The sequence below is a fragment of the Aplidium turbinatum genome, chromosome 9 (assembly GCF_918807975.1).
Source record: "Aplidium turbinatum chromosome 9, kaAplTurb1.1, whole genome shotgun sequence".
NCBI lineage: Eukaryota > Metazoa > Chordata > Ascidiacea > Aplousobranchia > Polyclinidae > Aplidium > Aplidium turbinatum.
Genome location: NC_137480.1, coordinates 14,489,096 through 14,502,718, shown reverse-complemented (window position 1 = coordinate 14,502,718; position 13,623 = coordinate 14,489,096). Strand labels below are relative to the sequence as shown.

General features: G+C 38.1%; 1 protein-coding gene across 1 annotated transcript; it reads left to right on the top strand.

Annotated features, from left to right (window-relative positions):
* Positions 1–1,722: 1,722 nt before the first annotated feature.
* LOC145776723 (PTB domain-containing engulfment adapter protein 1-like) lies at positions 1,723–13,218 on the top strand. Its single transcript, XM_082587952.1, has 10 exons — positions 1,723–1,768; positions 5,490–5,632; positions 6,021–6,133; positions 7,274–7,388; positions 8,000–8,139; positions 9,160–9,269; positions 9,468–9,581; positions 10,743–10,825; positions 11,972–12,012; positions 12,161–13,218. Exons 1-10 carry the CDS (start codon positions 1,723–1,725, stop codon positions 12,195–12,197), a joined length of 942 nt encoding a protein of 313 aa, XP_082444078.1. The 3' UTR covers positions 12,198–13,218.
* Positions 13,219–13,623: the final 405 nt, after the last annotated feature.

The window sequence follows — 13,623 nt, the reverse complement described above, 5'->3', positions numbered from 1 at the left end:
CGAACATTTTCAGAGATTGTCGAACATTTTCAGGGGTTGTCGAGCATTTTTAGGGGTTGTCGGTAATTTCAAGGCATTGTCTAGGATTTCCAGGCATTGTCGATGCTAGACAACCCCTGAAAATGTTCGATAATGCCTGACAAACCCGTCAACCACTAATAATGATCAACAATGCTTGGAAATCCTAGACAATGCCTGAAAATTCCCAACAATGCCTGAAAGTAGCTACTCTACAATGCCTGACAACCCCTGAAAATGCTCGACAATCCCTGAAAATGTTCCATAATGACTACCAAACCTGTCAAACACTGATATTGATCGACAATGCCTGGAAATCCTAGACAATGCCTGGAAAGTCCCAACAATGCCTGAAAGTAGCTACTCAACAATGCCTGACAACCCCTGAAAATGCTCGACAATCCCTGAAAATGTTCCATAATGAGTCATTATTAATGACTACCAAACCTGTCAAACACTGATATTGATCGACAATGCCTGGAAATCCTAGACAATGCCTGGAAATTCCCAACAAATGTCTGAAAGTAGCTACTCTACAATGCCTGACAACCCCGGAAAATGCTCGACAATCCCTGAAAATGTTCGACAATCCCTGAAAATGTTCCATAATGACTACCAAACCTGTCAAACACTGATATTGATCGACAATGCCAGGAAATCCTAGATAATGCCTAGAAATTCCCAACAATGCCTGAAAGTAGCTACTCTACATTGCCTGACAACCCCTGAAAATGCTCGACAATCCCTGAAAATGTTCGACAATGCCTGAAAATGTTCCATAATGACTACCAAACCTGTCAAACACTGATATTGATCGACAATGCCTGGAAATCCTGGACAATGCCTGGAAATTCCCAACAATGCCTGAAAGTAGCTACCTACTCTACAATGCCTGACAACCCCTGAATATGTTCGACAACCCCTGAATATGTTCGATAATGCCTGAAAATGTTCGACAATGCCTCACAAGCCTGTCAACCACTGATAATGATCGACAATGCCTGGAAATCCTACACAATGCCTAGAAATTCCCAACAATGCCTGAAAGTAGTTAGCCCCTACGCTACAATACCTGAAACCCCTGAATATGTTCGACAACCCCTGAAAATGCTCCACAACCCCCCAAAAAGCCGACAATGCCTGACAACGGGTATTTAGAGGTACCCTCTGTGACTGTGATTTGTTTTCAATCGCCAGAATCTCCATAAAGCAGTCCATGCGGAACGAGAATGTGACGTCATCACAAGCAATCCATACGTCAACTTGAAAACGAAGAAAGTTTTATTTAAACAAAAACCAAAAAAATATATTAAAAATAAAGTTGTTTTGCTGTGCCAAGTTTGAAGCCAATGCATACAGCCATAGCTACGCTGTTAGCTTTCAAACATTGTTACGCACCACTGAGTTGCATATCTATATGTAAGATATCTATGGTAGCACAACACCACTTCTCAGCTAACTAACCTACTAACTGCTAGTTTTGTTTCAGACAGCTGTAACTTCTTTATGTTGTACTGGTAAACCACGTATAGGATACTAGCGTGCAGGCTACAGTAGCCACACCAATAAGTTGATTTGTGTCAGTTGAGTACAGTTTTTTCTGTATTGGTGTTCATATTTCCGTTTTTTTTCTTTTTTTAGTGTGATTATTTGTTGGTTTTAATCACTTTCAAATTTATTTGTACGTTAGATTGTGAAGAAAAAATGCCGTCTTCTCTAAAGATTATTCCAACAAGAACAAAGCATAAAAGTGAGTGATTTGTTTTTGGACTAAGGCTGGTGTTGGGCGTTGATTGCAAGGCTTTTTTTGGCTGTAACCCCTCTGTGTTAGGCACTTTTGTAAATAACCACACTAAAACAAAATTCGACCGAGTAAACTAGAACAAGCAGTTGTGTGGTAAAAGTGGCATATGATTTTGTTCAACACATCTTTCTCCATCTAGTTTTCTATTGAAGTAGATGTACTGTGTGTTCTGTTAAGTGCCGATGTAACACTTTATTAACCGTATCTGTTACTGGCGTAGACCTTATGGTCTCGCCCTCTGCTAATTCAGCAATTTCACATGGAAGCAGTGACGCTAGAAACCTGAGATTACTTGACTTTTACTTTTTTTTCTTGCCCCAAATTTTAATCCCGATTATGTTGGTATCGGATAATTGTGAAGTTCACAATAAACCTTTTGTCACAGCCAGTTATAAAATGCAAGAAATTTGCTGATATTCAATAGCTTGATTGACAGTTTACTATTAGAGTGCGGTTTCATTTTGTGTTTGTCGGCGGCGCTAAAATTCCAGACAGCAAAATTCGTCATTTTTACATTGATTCAATGTCGATTTTGTTGTCTGGGTAGGGAGTCAGTCTCTGACACGATGTGAGTCATTTTTTGCTGGCAGACAATAATTAGGAAGGTAATTCGTTATTTGCGCAAATTGCTTTGTAGTGCAAAAAGTGCATGTAATACTGTTTGCACAGAAACGGAAAAACAAAATTGATGAAATTCTGTGTTCAATGCAAGAAGACTTTCAAAATGAAATGTCAACTGAAAAATTTGACCAAGAAATGGCGAAAATAGGTCTAAAACCGAGTCTTTATCACCTTTTCTACCTAAAATACACAATCAGTCAATCGCGAATATATTTTGCGAATTAATTTGATTGAAGTGATAGATAAGGCTTTTGACCAACGGCATACTTTTTCCCGGTGTTATTTGATATAAGCCGACGGAGTAATTAGCAATAAGAGAGACATAGACCTGATGGTCTCGGCCAGTAACTCTTGCCGCCAAAAGGAAGCAGTGACAGATACGGTTAACCACTAGCCAAATCGGAGCTGGTATACAAGTCCCCCCCCCCCCTTGGTAACTCATGACAAAGAGGAATTGACCAAAACATGTGGATTGAAGTGTGTGAACAGTAAAGCAAAGGTAAAGTAGTTTCACCCTATATGTTTGCAGGCCTCGAAATTCGTTTTTGTTGACGGCGGACAAACGTGTCCGGTCTGAGCAGCTATCTCGGCGGACAAATCAAGTCTCACGGCGGACAGACCAGTTTTAGCGTCGATCGTCATGCTTAATCACTGTATCTTGATAATTCTTCACCATTTGAGAACTATTAGAAGGCTTTTTAAAATTTCAGCGAAGTCACTCTGGAAAGGCTTTTATCAGACCAACGACGTGCGCTTGAAGAGTCAAAGCGCCGTGTAGCTGCTATACGCCGCATAACTGATTAACTTCCACCGAACGAGGTCGTGTGGCTTCTTGCGTCACAATGCTCTGGGCACGAGTCGGAAAACTTTTACACTAACGCTACTATTTTCTGCTGTGCAAAGTTTCGCTAGGCTTTTTTCTTTAGATTTATTTTTCGTGTTGTATTTTTGCGTGTTTTCCCTGGGCCTTTTCTTTTTCAACTGTAATACCAAAACTTAACAAATTTTATAACCAATCTTGGCTTATGATATTACTCGGAGATCAATGCCAGACACTGTCAAGTAAGACTTGAACTACGTTGTGCGTGATTAGTGTAAAAGTATCGGTACTCCCATCGATTCTTGGCGAAGAATTCACCTTTGTTACACTGTTTCAATGTCATCAATTGTTAAAGCAACGTAAAAATCGAAGGTTTTCCTGCTTGAATGGAAGCGAAGGGATGCAGTATTTACATTTTCTAGATGCGCGGGAAATTATATTCTCGCAACAATTGTTCGTGCTATGCAATGACGATCTGTATCGCTAGTTCCTGTGTTATTTCTCGGCGGACAAATATGACCGATTTAGAGGGTACTTCCCGCGGACATCACATGCTGTGACGGCGGACATGTCCGCGGTGTCCGCCGTGAATTTCGAGGCCTGTGTTTGGTCGAGTCCTGTCTTTGTTATGAGTTACCAGGGGGGGAGGGGGAGGACTTGTATACCAGCTCCGCCAAATCAATGATTCTCTAGTGCCATGAAACATGGTGTTGCCTTTGAATATTATTAAGTTTAACAAGTAAGCTATTGAATGTATATATCTGATTTAACGTTTTCAATTTCTCATATTTTGAAGGTTGGTTAGAACATTCTTAAGTTAGGACAACGCTTCTTGGTGCATCCTTAAGGGTTATTCTTATGATCTTTGAAGAAATAAATTTTCCTTGGTCATGTGACTTCTTTCGTGCACGTGCATGTTTATACAGTGCAGCCTTGTTCAATGTTCATCTCGTAACATCTCACATCTGATAGATGCCAAGCCTGGATCTCAGCTTTTCCATTATCACTTGGTCAGAAAGATGCTTAGAGTAGATATTGTATAATAACATTGCAAGATAGCCAAATTTGTTTTTTGATAGTGTACTTTTTATAAATTCAAAATGCTCAAATTTTCAAATGATGCAAAACTTTTGAAAAGTTTCAGCGGAGCACATCTTTTAGGTGAAAACAGTTAGGTGCCTGCCAAATAAGTGTGCATATTGTGGGTTCAAGATATTTAGATATGGCAGTGGCGCACTGTAGCACCTGGTCATTTAGGTGCTATTCCCAGTAAAGTCTATTTCATTATGTGCTTGATGGTAGTACGGCAGACAGTGGCGTACAAAGGATTTTTTAATGGGGCCATTTGAATAGCTTTTCGAAAAAAATATGAAAACAATTTTTTAAAAAATGCTCATTTATTACAGTAATTATAACCAACAAGTTATATTGTATAAGATTAGCCTAATAATTAACCGTGCACGGACATTTCGCCGAAAGGACATTTTGCCGAAAGACATTTTGCCGATGGACAAATTGCCGAAAGGACTAAGGTCGTGAACGATAGACTAAAACACATTGTGGAGAATATCGATACATATAACACAAAAATGAGTTTCGGCAAAATGTTCATTTAGCAAAATGTCTTTTGGCAAATGTACTTTCGGCAAAATGTCCGGGTACCATAATTAACATACTCAGTTTGCATTGATGATATGTTATAAACTTATGATACTTTGCATCAGCTAGGATACTCATTTGGATTTTGTATTTAAATCTAAGTGGGTTTTTGGCTGTACTTGCATAAATACATAGTCAGGCAATTAACGCCACAGTGCGCGCACCTATTTAGCAGGTACCTAACTGTCTGCACCTAAAAGACGTGGACTCAGTTTCAGTACTGGTATGCTACAAATATGTGAGGATAATAAGTAAATCTACCTGGTTAAATACATAACTAACTGCTCTAGGCTGCTGCTGAGTCGGAGTCTGCCTCGCTTTCTGACCTAGTCTTGTTCCGAAACGATCCCTGGTCCATATCTAGAAAGCTAAAACATTAATTGCTAAGGCAACAGGGATCAGTTGTCAGTAGATGTAACAGAAAATATATTTCGCACTTGCTAGTGCATCGTCAGTTCTGATAAGGTTTTAGCTTTGGTTAAATACATTTACCAATTTACTTAATTTTGCAATACAAATTACTGTTGAATTTGTTGACTAGTATTCACTTCTTTTGCATCATTCTAGAGCTATCTGAAAACTGGATTGAGGCTAAACCTGTCGTTATTGAAGGAATGAACTTTACCTCAAAGTACATTGGGATGACATTGGTTGAATCACCTAAAGGAGAAGATATGGCTGCGACAGCAGTGAAACGAATTTTTACAGCTGTAATTAAAATTTGCTATTACTTCAGGGATTCTAATCTTAGGCATACGAAGCCGAGTAGCGTGATCAAGTTTAACATCTTCAAGTTTATTACATATAAAAACACAAAACTACGCAACAAATTAAGTATCGAACGTTTTCGACATCACAAGATGTCCTCTTGAGGATTCAGGATTCTAATCTTATCTGCAAATGCTTTGATTTTTTAAATTAAGAAAACCGCTTCGATGCCACATATTCCACTGTTTTTTATACTTCCCTCTGCACTGTGAAAGTAAGTTAGAAGCTGAAGAAAGGCCAAGGTGTGAAAGTCACATAACTTTTATTGTCTACTTTTAGACTTTTATGCATAGCCTTTGCTTTTCTGACCAAGGTTTTACTTGCTTTTAGCACAAAGCTTCCAGTAAAGTTCCGCCTCTTGTTCAGCTGACTGTTTCTTCTAAGGGGATTGTCGTAAAAGATATATCTAGCCAAGAAATTGTCAATGATGTTGACATAAATCGGTAAGTTGTTTCTATCTTCTATAAAATGACATGTCCTGTTGTATGTCGTCGGCTCTAGCTCGTGTCCAAGCATTAATTTTGTCTCCAACATGGGTGTTGATGTCAAATGTGACGAGGCCCAGTTTGTGGTGGAATAAATGCAGACAAAAGTTACTTGTAGGTTGATTGCAAAGTGTGTGAGTCCAAGTTTGAGACAAACTGGCTGCGTTGCTAAACTAGTCAGCTCAATGTTTGCTGTCATTTAATGTTTAACTCTTTCGCAACCACCGAGGTCACGACGTTTTAATCTAAATAACCAGACATTTTTCACAAAAACCTGTTGTATTTACGCCGTAATAATATCTCATGTGATCGACGTAGACGCACAACCTTGACATCAAATGAAAGCATACATCTTCAGTTACTCGAAGATGTAAAGTTTTGCAATAAAATTTAAAACATTCAGTGTACAACTAGCAACTTTCCAAACGGTATTGTTTCTAATTTCTAAAAAAATTAAAAATTTGCAGAAAAGTATACTTCATTATAATCTTTACTACCCAAGCATGATACACTAATATGAAAATATATGTAGTTTAATCGAATGCCAAAACAATTCTGCACATGAGAAAAATTTTACTTCGTTTCTGCACGCAATGCTTTAGGAGATACAGCAGAATGAATAAGTACAGGTGAAAACTATGGATGGATCTGCCATCATTTACATTTTTTTTGGTTGAAACACCTTTTAACCTTGGACGTATGGATACGTCCTTGGTCATCATGGTTAAAATCTCAAGACGTGTGTATACGTCCGTGGTCGCGAAAGAGTTAATCCTTGTACTGGAAAAGCTTTGTCCTGGCAACTTTGCATATTTGTAGAGGCTTTGCACCACTGACACAGGCCCAGTCACCGAGATTGACAGAATGCATTTTTCCAATAGTTGTTGAAGTGTTGTTGCCAGAGAATTATTCCATCCACTTGGTATCACTATATGGAAAGCAGTCCTAATATGTGTTGCTCAAGCGCACACTCCGAGAGCTGAACTAGCACTGCTTGATCTTGAGTCAGGCGTGTAGCCGTGTAACCACTGAGGCAACGAGGTGGACATTTTCTTTCAATAGTCGATTAGTCGTGTTATTTTACTTATGTTACATCAGAATATCTTTCTGTACTGCTGATAAATCTATTGGAAAAGTATTTGGATATGTTGCACAAAACCCAGAAACTGAAGCCTTTGAATGTCATGCTTTCATGTGTGGAAGTAGAAAAGAGGTTAGTCGACTGAGGAAGTTTCAACTAGTTTTCTATTACCCCAGCAGTTGCTAAGCACTTTAAAAAAACTTCTATTTTAGCCCAGTGATAGCTTGCTTTGCTAATGTTTTAACTTCGGTGTGTTACTGAAATTCTTGCAAGTACCGGTAGTATTTTTTTCATAGAGCTACTGTGGTAATTCAGTCTTATGAATGTGCTTGACACTTGACAGGCACGTTTGACATACACAAAAGTTGACAACAATATACACTGGTAATTCAAACATTGGGCTAAGTTCATTAATATTGCATAACTAATTCTGCCACAAAGAATTCCACTTTACAGCATTGTTAATTGTTATCTTTTTAAGCTGGTTTTAAAAACCCAGTTTCCATTAAAAAACAAAACATCAGCGCTTTTATCTATAAAGGTTATTATCTAAATAAAAAGTTGTTGTTTTTACTTTTTGTTGGTGTTGCTAATGAAGGCGTTGCAAATTTTCTGTAGTATGTGAAATTATCTGGCAAACCACCGAATGCCATGTTGTGGTGAGTGTTATTATTCAATCTGTTCAATTTTATTGTCGAATGATCGCAATTATATATAATCCATTTATTGATATGCTTGTTTAGGCACAAAGCTTAACTCTAACAGTTGCTCATGCTTTCAAAATTGCTTATGAATTCACGAAAGGCGATACAAATGTTGAAGAGACAAGTCTAGATCTACCAGCGGTGGAAAACGCTTCATCTGGCTTTAGCGCTGAAAACAAGTAATTTAACATATATGTTGCACTTAAAATAGTATGTATGCACTGTAATAATTAAAGCACAACCTTTTCAGGGAGAGCGTTGCAACTGAAAACTGGCAAAACACGTTGTAGTTAAGCTGTTTGAACATTTTTCAATGGAACATTACAGCGGTATTTACCGGTTTGTCGTGGAACTGGTTAGCGCTTGACATGTTTGCTGCCATACATGATAGAACCAATTTATATTGATATATATACTGTATATCAAGTTGAATTGTTTTGCAGGCCACTTGTTACCTTGTCGTTTCAAAGCATCTTTTGTTGTCTTTAATTATATAGATGATCCCCCAAGCTATTGTGAAACCTAACTTTCATTTCACTGCAGTGTGTTGCATGAGATGACATCATTCTCAGACCTGTAGATATATTTTTCTTATTACAACCGTTTCAACACGATCCTTTTGCTGTATATCTAAATAATTGACTGTAAGTTTTCAAAGTGCTGTTGTGTACAAATAATGTTGTTTTAACGTTACAGAAAAATTTCTAGTATCTACCGAAGCATAACTGACTCGAGATACAAAAGGCAAGTGACGGTTTTGAACTGTTTATATGACGAATCAAAGGTCAACTATCATTGTGCTATTTTGGGATCGTTTTTTGTGTTAAACAGTTCATTATTTTTGCTTGTAAAACGGCGAAGCAGCTGACAATGTCTTGCATTTTGTGGTCAATTTTCAGTTGTTTGAGATTGTTTTTGCAACAAGCCTACACAATTTGCCATCATTTTTGGAAGACTGGCGGTTCTAACATTCTATCTGTTTATACGATTTAACGCCTCTTGTTCCCCATATTGCGAAGGTTGGACGCCAACGAATGTCTACTAATGTCTGATGGCATTTCTCCATGCTTTCTCCATTTCTCTCATTAGGTGATGATGCAACGTACCTTTCTTGGAATTTTTATTATTTGTCGTCGCGTTTTTTGGACAGCAATGTCAAACAATGCCTTTTCTAACCTGCTGTTTCTTAACTATACCAGATTGTCAAATTCCTCTCTTCCTTTTGTCGAAACGAAAGAGACTGTCACTGACGTAAAACAGATTTTTACTGATGAAACTGAAAACAACGAAGATTTCGTTTTTGATTCAGGTAGGCTTAAGTATTTTGCAAAATGGATTCGTTTGGCATTAAATATATCAGTTATTGTAATTTTTTTTTTGCCGAAACAAAAATGTAAAGTGCTTGCCCAGACAACAAAATCCTTCATTTTAACATTGACGAATAAAACTGACGAATTTTGCTGCCTGGGATGAATTACGACTTTATTGTGTGTTTTTCATACTGTAGGAAATCCTTCTACTCCGTCGAGCAGTTACCCAGCCAAGCAAGCAGTACCAAGAGCTAAAAAGTCTGCTTCCAGCGATGTTGTTGTGTCCATTATGCCACCGCCGAGCTTCAAAGGTGCAGTTTTGTTTTTGGCGTATCATTAGATTGTCGTTCTGATCTATCAATGTTATCTCAAACGTTCAGAACATATTATAAATCATGTTTTTATGACTGTTCCAATGAGGTTACATCCCTACCGGTATGCAGTATGCAATGCATTCTAAAATTGGAAGCATTGCGCTTTTATTCTTGCTGGCAATCTATGTATTGTATAGTGCTGTTGATAAAAAGCATACCTGGAGTCAAGAAGCAACGTTATTGAATAAAAAACTATTCGGCAATGTATCTTGTGGTACAAAACATGTTGTACTTTCTCCAATTAACTCAATCATGAGTGAGCCGAGCAATAAATTTTTGATCCCATAAAATTGTCTTCAACTCAGTGTGTTCAAGTAGAAAGTTTTTGAAAATAATTATTTTTTCAAAAATATAATGGATTTGCAACTGTGAATTGACCTGACATGAGTTTTTTTTTTCTTTAAACAACCGGAAAGAGAAATGAACGTGACATAAGGTCATTAATGTTAGACAGTTTTTCAAAATTTACGATGCGTTATGACGAGCAGGAAAGACCATTGTCGCTCTTTATAAGTCCATGGTTCCCAGACAGCAAAAATGACGGATTTGGCTGTCTGGGTTAAACTGGCCTGATCTGGGCTTGTAAAGCGTGAACTATTGCATGAAAAGGCATGTTTTAATTTTCACCACGACACCGGAGTGGTTTCAAACTAGCCAGTATGGCAAGTCAAATTTGATTCAACCATTTCTTTACATTAAAATGGCAGTAAGCAGGGGCTCTATCCACTGTTAGAATTCGGGGGGGGGGGTGATTTTTGGACAGTTGGCTAAAATCGTCATAGTCATTTCAACAACAACTTTCAAATCGTCTTAGTTATTCCAACCACTCCAATGAGTGGAGGATGATCACCCCCTCAACCCCCCTTGGATAGAGCCCATGGCAGTAAGTATAGAAATTAGATGGTAGATTAAAGTGAGTGAAACTGTCGAAGCTTTAATAATGCTTGTCATACTCGGTAATTGTTATTTGCTTCAAGAAATCTCCACTAAACATGAGTTACTGTTGATCAACGTGCTGTGTAGAGGCTCTTAGCACTGCACGTCATATTTACAAAAAACAATTCACTAATGTTTCAAGCCTACTTGAATCTGCTTCAGGAAAATCGTCGTCACGCTCCAGAACCCCGTCAGCTTCTGCCAGCTTAGTGGGCATTTCAGGGAATTTGTCCGAACCATTGCAGGTGATGTTTATTTTGTTGAGTCGATGCGTTTCCGGTACATTGAATGCTTAACTTGCGAGTAGACTTTTTAGTTTTTGTATTGTTTTAGTGAAAACGCTGTCACAGGAGTCATGAAATAGTGAAAAAAATCGACTGTTGAGAACTGTTACAACTAAAAACTGCTTTGCGTGTTGTCATATCTTCTTCCTGTTTTACGTCTCATTTCCTTGAATCAGGGTAGGACGGGGTCTTGCAAGGCACATCTTCAGTCTCCATTCATCACGATCTAGGGAGCTAGTGTTGGTCATCTGCCACCGCTTCCTGTCATCTTTTACGGTATCACTCCATGTCTTCCTGGGACGTCCAGGCTTCTTTGTACTAGCAATTGGCACATCTCTGGCATATATTTGTATTAATATTTTTGAGTTATTTTTATGCTTGTTTAAACTGGTAAATTCACCTGGCAGCTACATGGGTGAGGTCTGAAAACATGTGCATTTCTTGCGTTCCAGTAACACTTTCGGAAACAATTATGGCCACTTATATAACTATGTTATCACACGCTACTGTCATTGATAGAAAGTGAAATAGCTTCAACAGGCGAGTGGTCTGTTTCTCGGCAGCCGATTGTAGCAACAATTGACAGCGATAGACACCGTGTTTCGCCCATGAGGCTGGGCTCGTCTGTATCGCACCACTAATTCATGCCACAAGAGTGTTCGACCACCCTCAAGGGTATGACGAGCCCAGCCTCTTGTCTAAACTTTAAATGACTAGCGTGGAAGCTACACCGTTATGGTTAGCGAATCGCAACTGCTCACTGTACTAGTGAGTGCTCACTGCTCACTGTACTAGTGAGTGCTCACTGCTCAGCCTTGTGCTGATGGCCAGGAAGAACACTCCCTTTTTCACAGGCGAGTGGTCTCTCAGAAGCGAAGCATTTCACCTGGCTAGCAAAAGTTTGACTTTTTAAAAGCAAGTTTCGCTAACCTTTTGAAAACCATCTGCTTGGTATCCCGCTTAGCGTGTTTATCCACTGTGTTTACTGCTTCTCAAAGGTTGGCTTTGTGTTCACTTCACCAAGTCATTGGCTTTAGTTTGTGCATCCACACAACGCAAAAAACTAATCAATATTTTTTTCAACTTACTGTTTTTTGTGTTTTTAAGACCCCTGAAGAAAAGGAGAAAATCGAATTCGATTTCGCTGAGTAAGTTTTTTCGAGTTTGTTTCATTTCAATCGTCAACATGTCGTTTTTAAGAATATTTCAAATTTTACACAAACAAGCTATTGCCGTGTTAACCAATGGCATCTGGGCTTTCAACGTCACCATATTAATCTCTGGATTTGATTACAGGTTGGCGTTGTCAAGAACCAAAGAATTATCATCATAGGTCGCCTTGTTGACAACTGGGCTTGTCTGCTCTTAGTGGTGCTTTTCGTATACGTTGCTGCCTATCTCTCTTCACCAGTTTACTGTATCTGTGATGATTTTCTATAAAATAATACAAACTTGTTTATAGTATTTTAACTGCGGTAAGCTATTGTATTTGTATTAATATCCTTTTTCATTGTTTTGTTGAACACCACTCACTGCTAGTCTGTAGCGCTGAGTGGTGATTATTCTCTTTATTCTATTATTCTAGCGCTGATTATAGTAATCATTCTCTTTTTACGAATGTGCTTTTTTCCATATTGCAGCCTAACAATCATTGTTTTTCCTCTTCTGTTTACCTACAGGACCTGATGTCGGCAATATTAACTCTTAAAAGTCTTGTTTGTTGCATAGCTTTAGAAAGTGGAATGAAGTGCACTTTTCATTGTGAAACTCGTTTTTGTATGATATTTTTCTGCAGTGGAATAGACACTTTGCAGTATAAAACTGCTGTTCTACACACAAGTGAAGTAATAATCCGATTTTTTTGTATAACGGTTCGCATTTGATATAGTTTTTATTACACACATATCAAAATATATGCTTACAATCATCTATTTTGTTACAAACTTTTTTTATTTGAATTATCGTAATGATTTGGTGCAGGCAGTTATTTTGCATTGCAGCCCACCGGACTATTTCACCTGCTATTAGTTTTTCTTGTTTTGGTTGAGTTTCTTAATCTGTTGATTGCGTCTTGGCACACCTGATACACTTGTGTGGCACGCTTGACATACCATAACTACACCTTTCTTGTAAATCACCACAGTGATGCTTTCAACAGTGGTGCTTAATGGCTATCGTAAGCAATTTTTGTTTTTGTAAACCAAACGTTTTCGAGTATGTTTCGCTTGCCACGCCAACTTTTCCAAAAATGTTTAGTTGTATTGAAATCCATACAGCATGATTAGATATTAGTTAAGTACCGTATGCTCCTATCTATGTTTCTATGTGATGCTTGTTATTTCAAGACCGCGTTAGGGTACAAAAAAGTTTATTGGTACTATAGCTTGATTCCAAATTATTACTGTATTTTGAATTGTGCTTTTTTTGTTGAATTGTGCATATCACATGATCTTTGTGGTTGTTAAGGTGAAATAAGGTAGTGACTGTTTTTGAGGTGTTCAACTTAAGGTACCAATTTTTGAAATATCCGTTGAGGACAGTGATATCTTCCTGGACTATTTTTTCAATATCAGTGATGTTTGTCGATTGATGAAGAAGTGTCCAGTCGTCTACTTAGCCAAATTTGCTGGTTTTTGTGTGTCAAAAGCAATCTCTCACTAAACATAAAAGTCGATGATAAATCACTCCCACTTGAACCCAATCCAAAGTACCTTGGTGTTACACTGGACCGGACACTGACTTACAGAAAAACACCTCAC

What these genes read in the sequence shown, in the direction of transcription:
- LOC145776723 (XM_082587952.1), top strand. Translation starts at nt 1,723, where the DNA reads ATGCCGTCTTCTCTAAAGATTATTCCAACAAGAACAAAGCATAAAA. An exon ending in GCCACCGCCGAGCTTCAAAG is followed by an intron (nt 9,582 to 10,742) that starts GTGCAGTTTTGT and finishes AATCTGCTTCAG; the next exon opens with GAAAATCGTCGTCACGCTCC. An exon ending in ATCGAATTCGATTTCGCTGA is followed by an intron (nt 12,013 to 12,160) that starts GTAAGTTTTTTC and finishes ATTTGATTACAG; the next exon opens with GTTGGCGTTGTCAAGAACCA.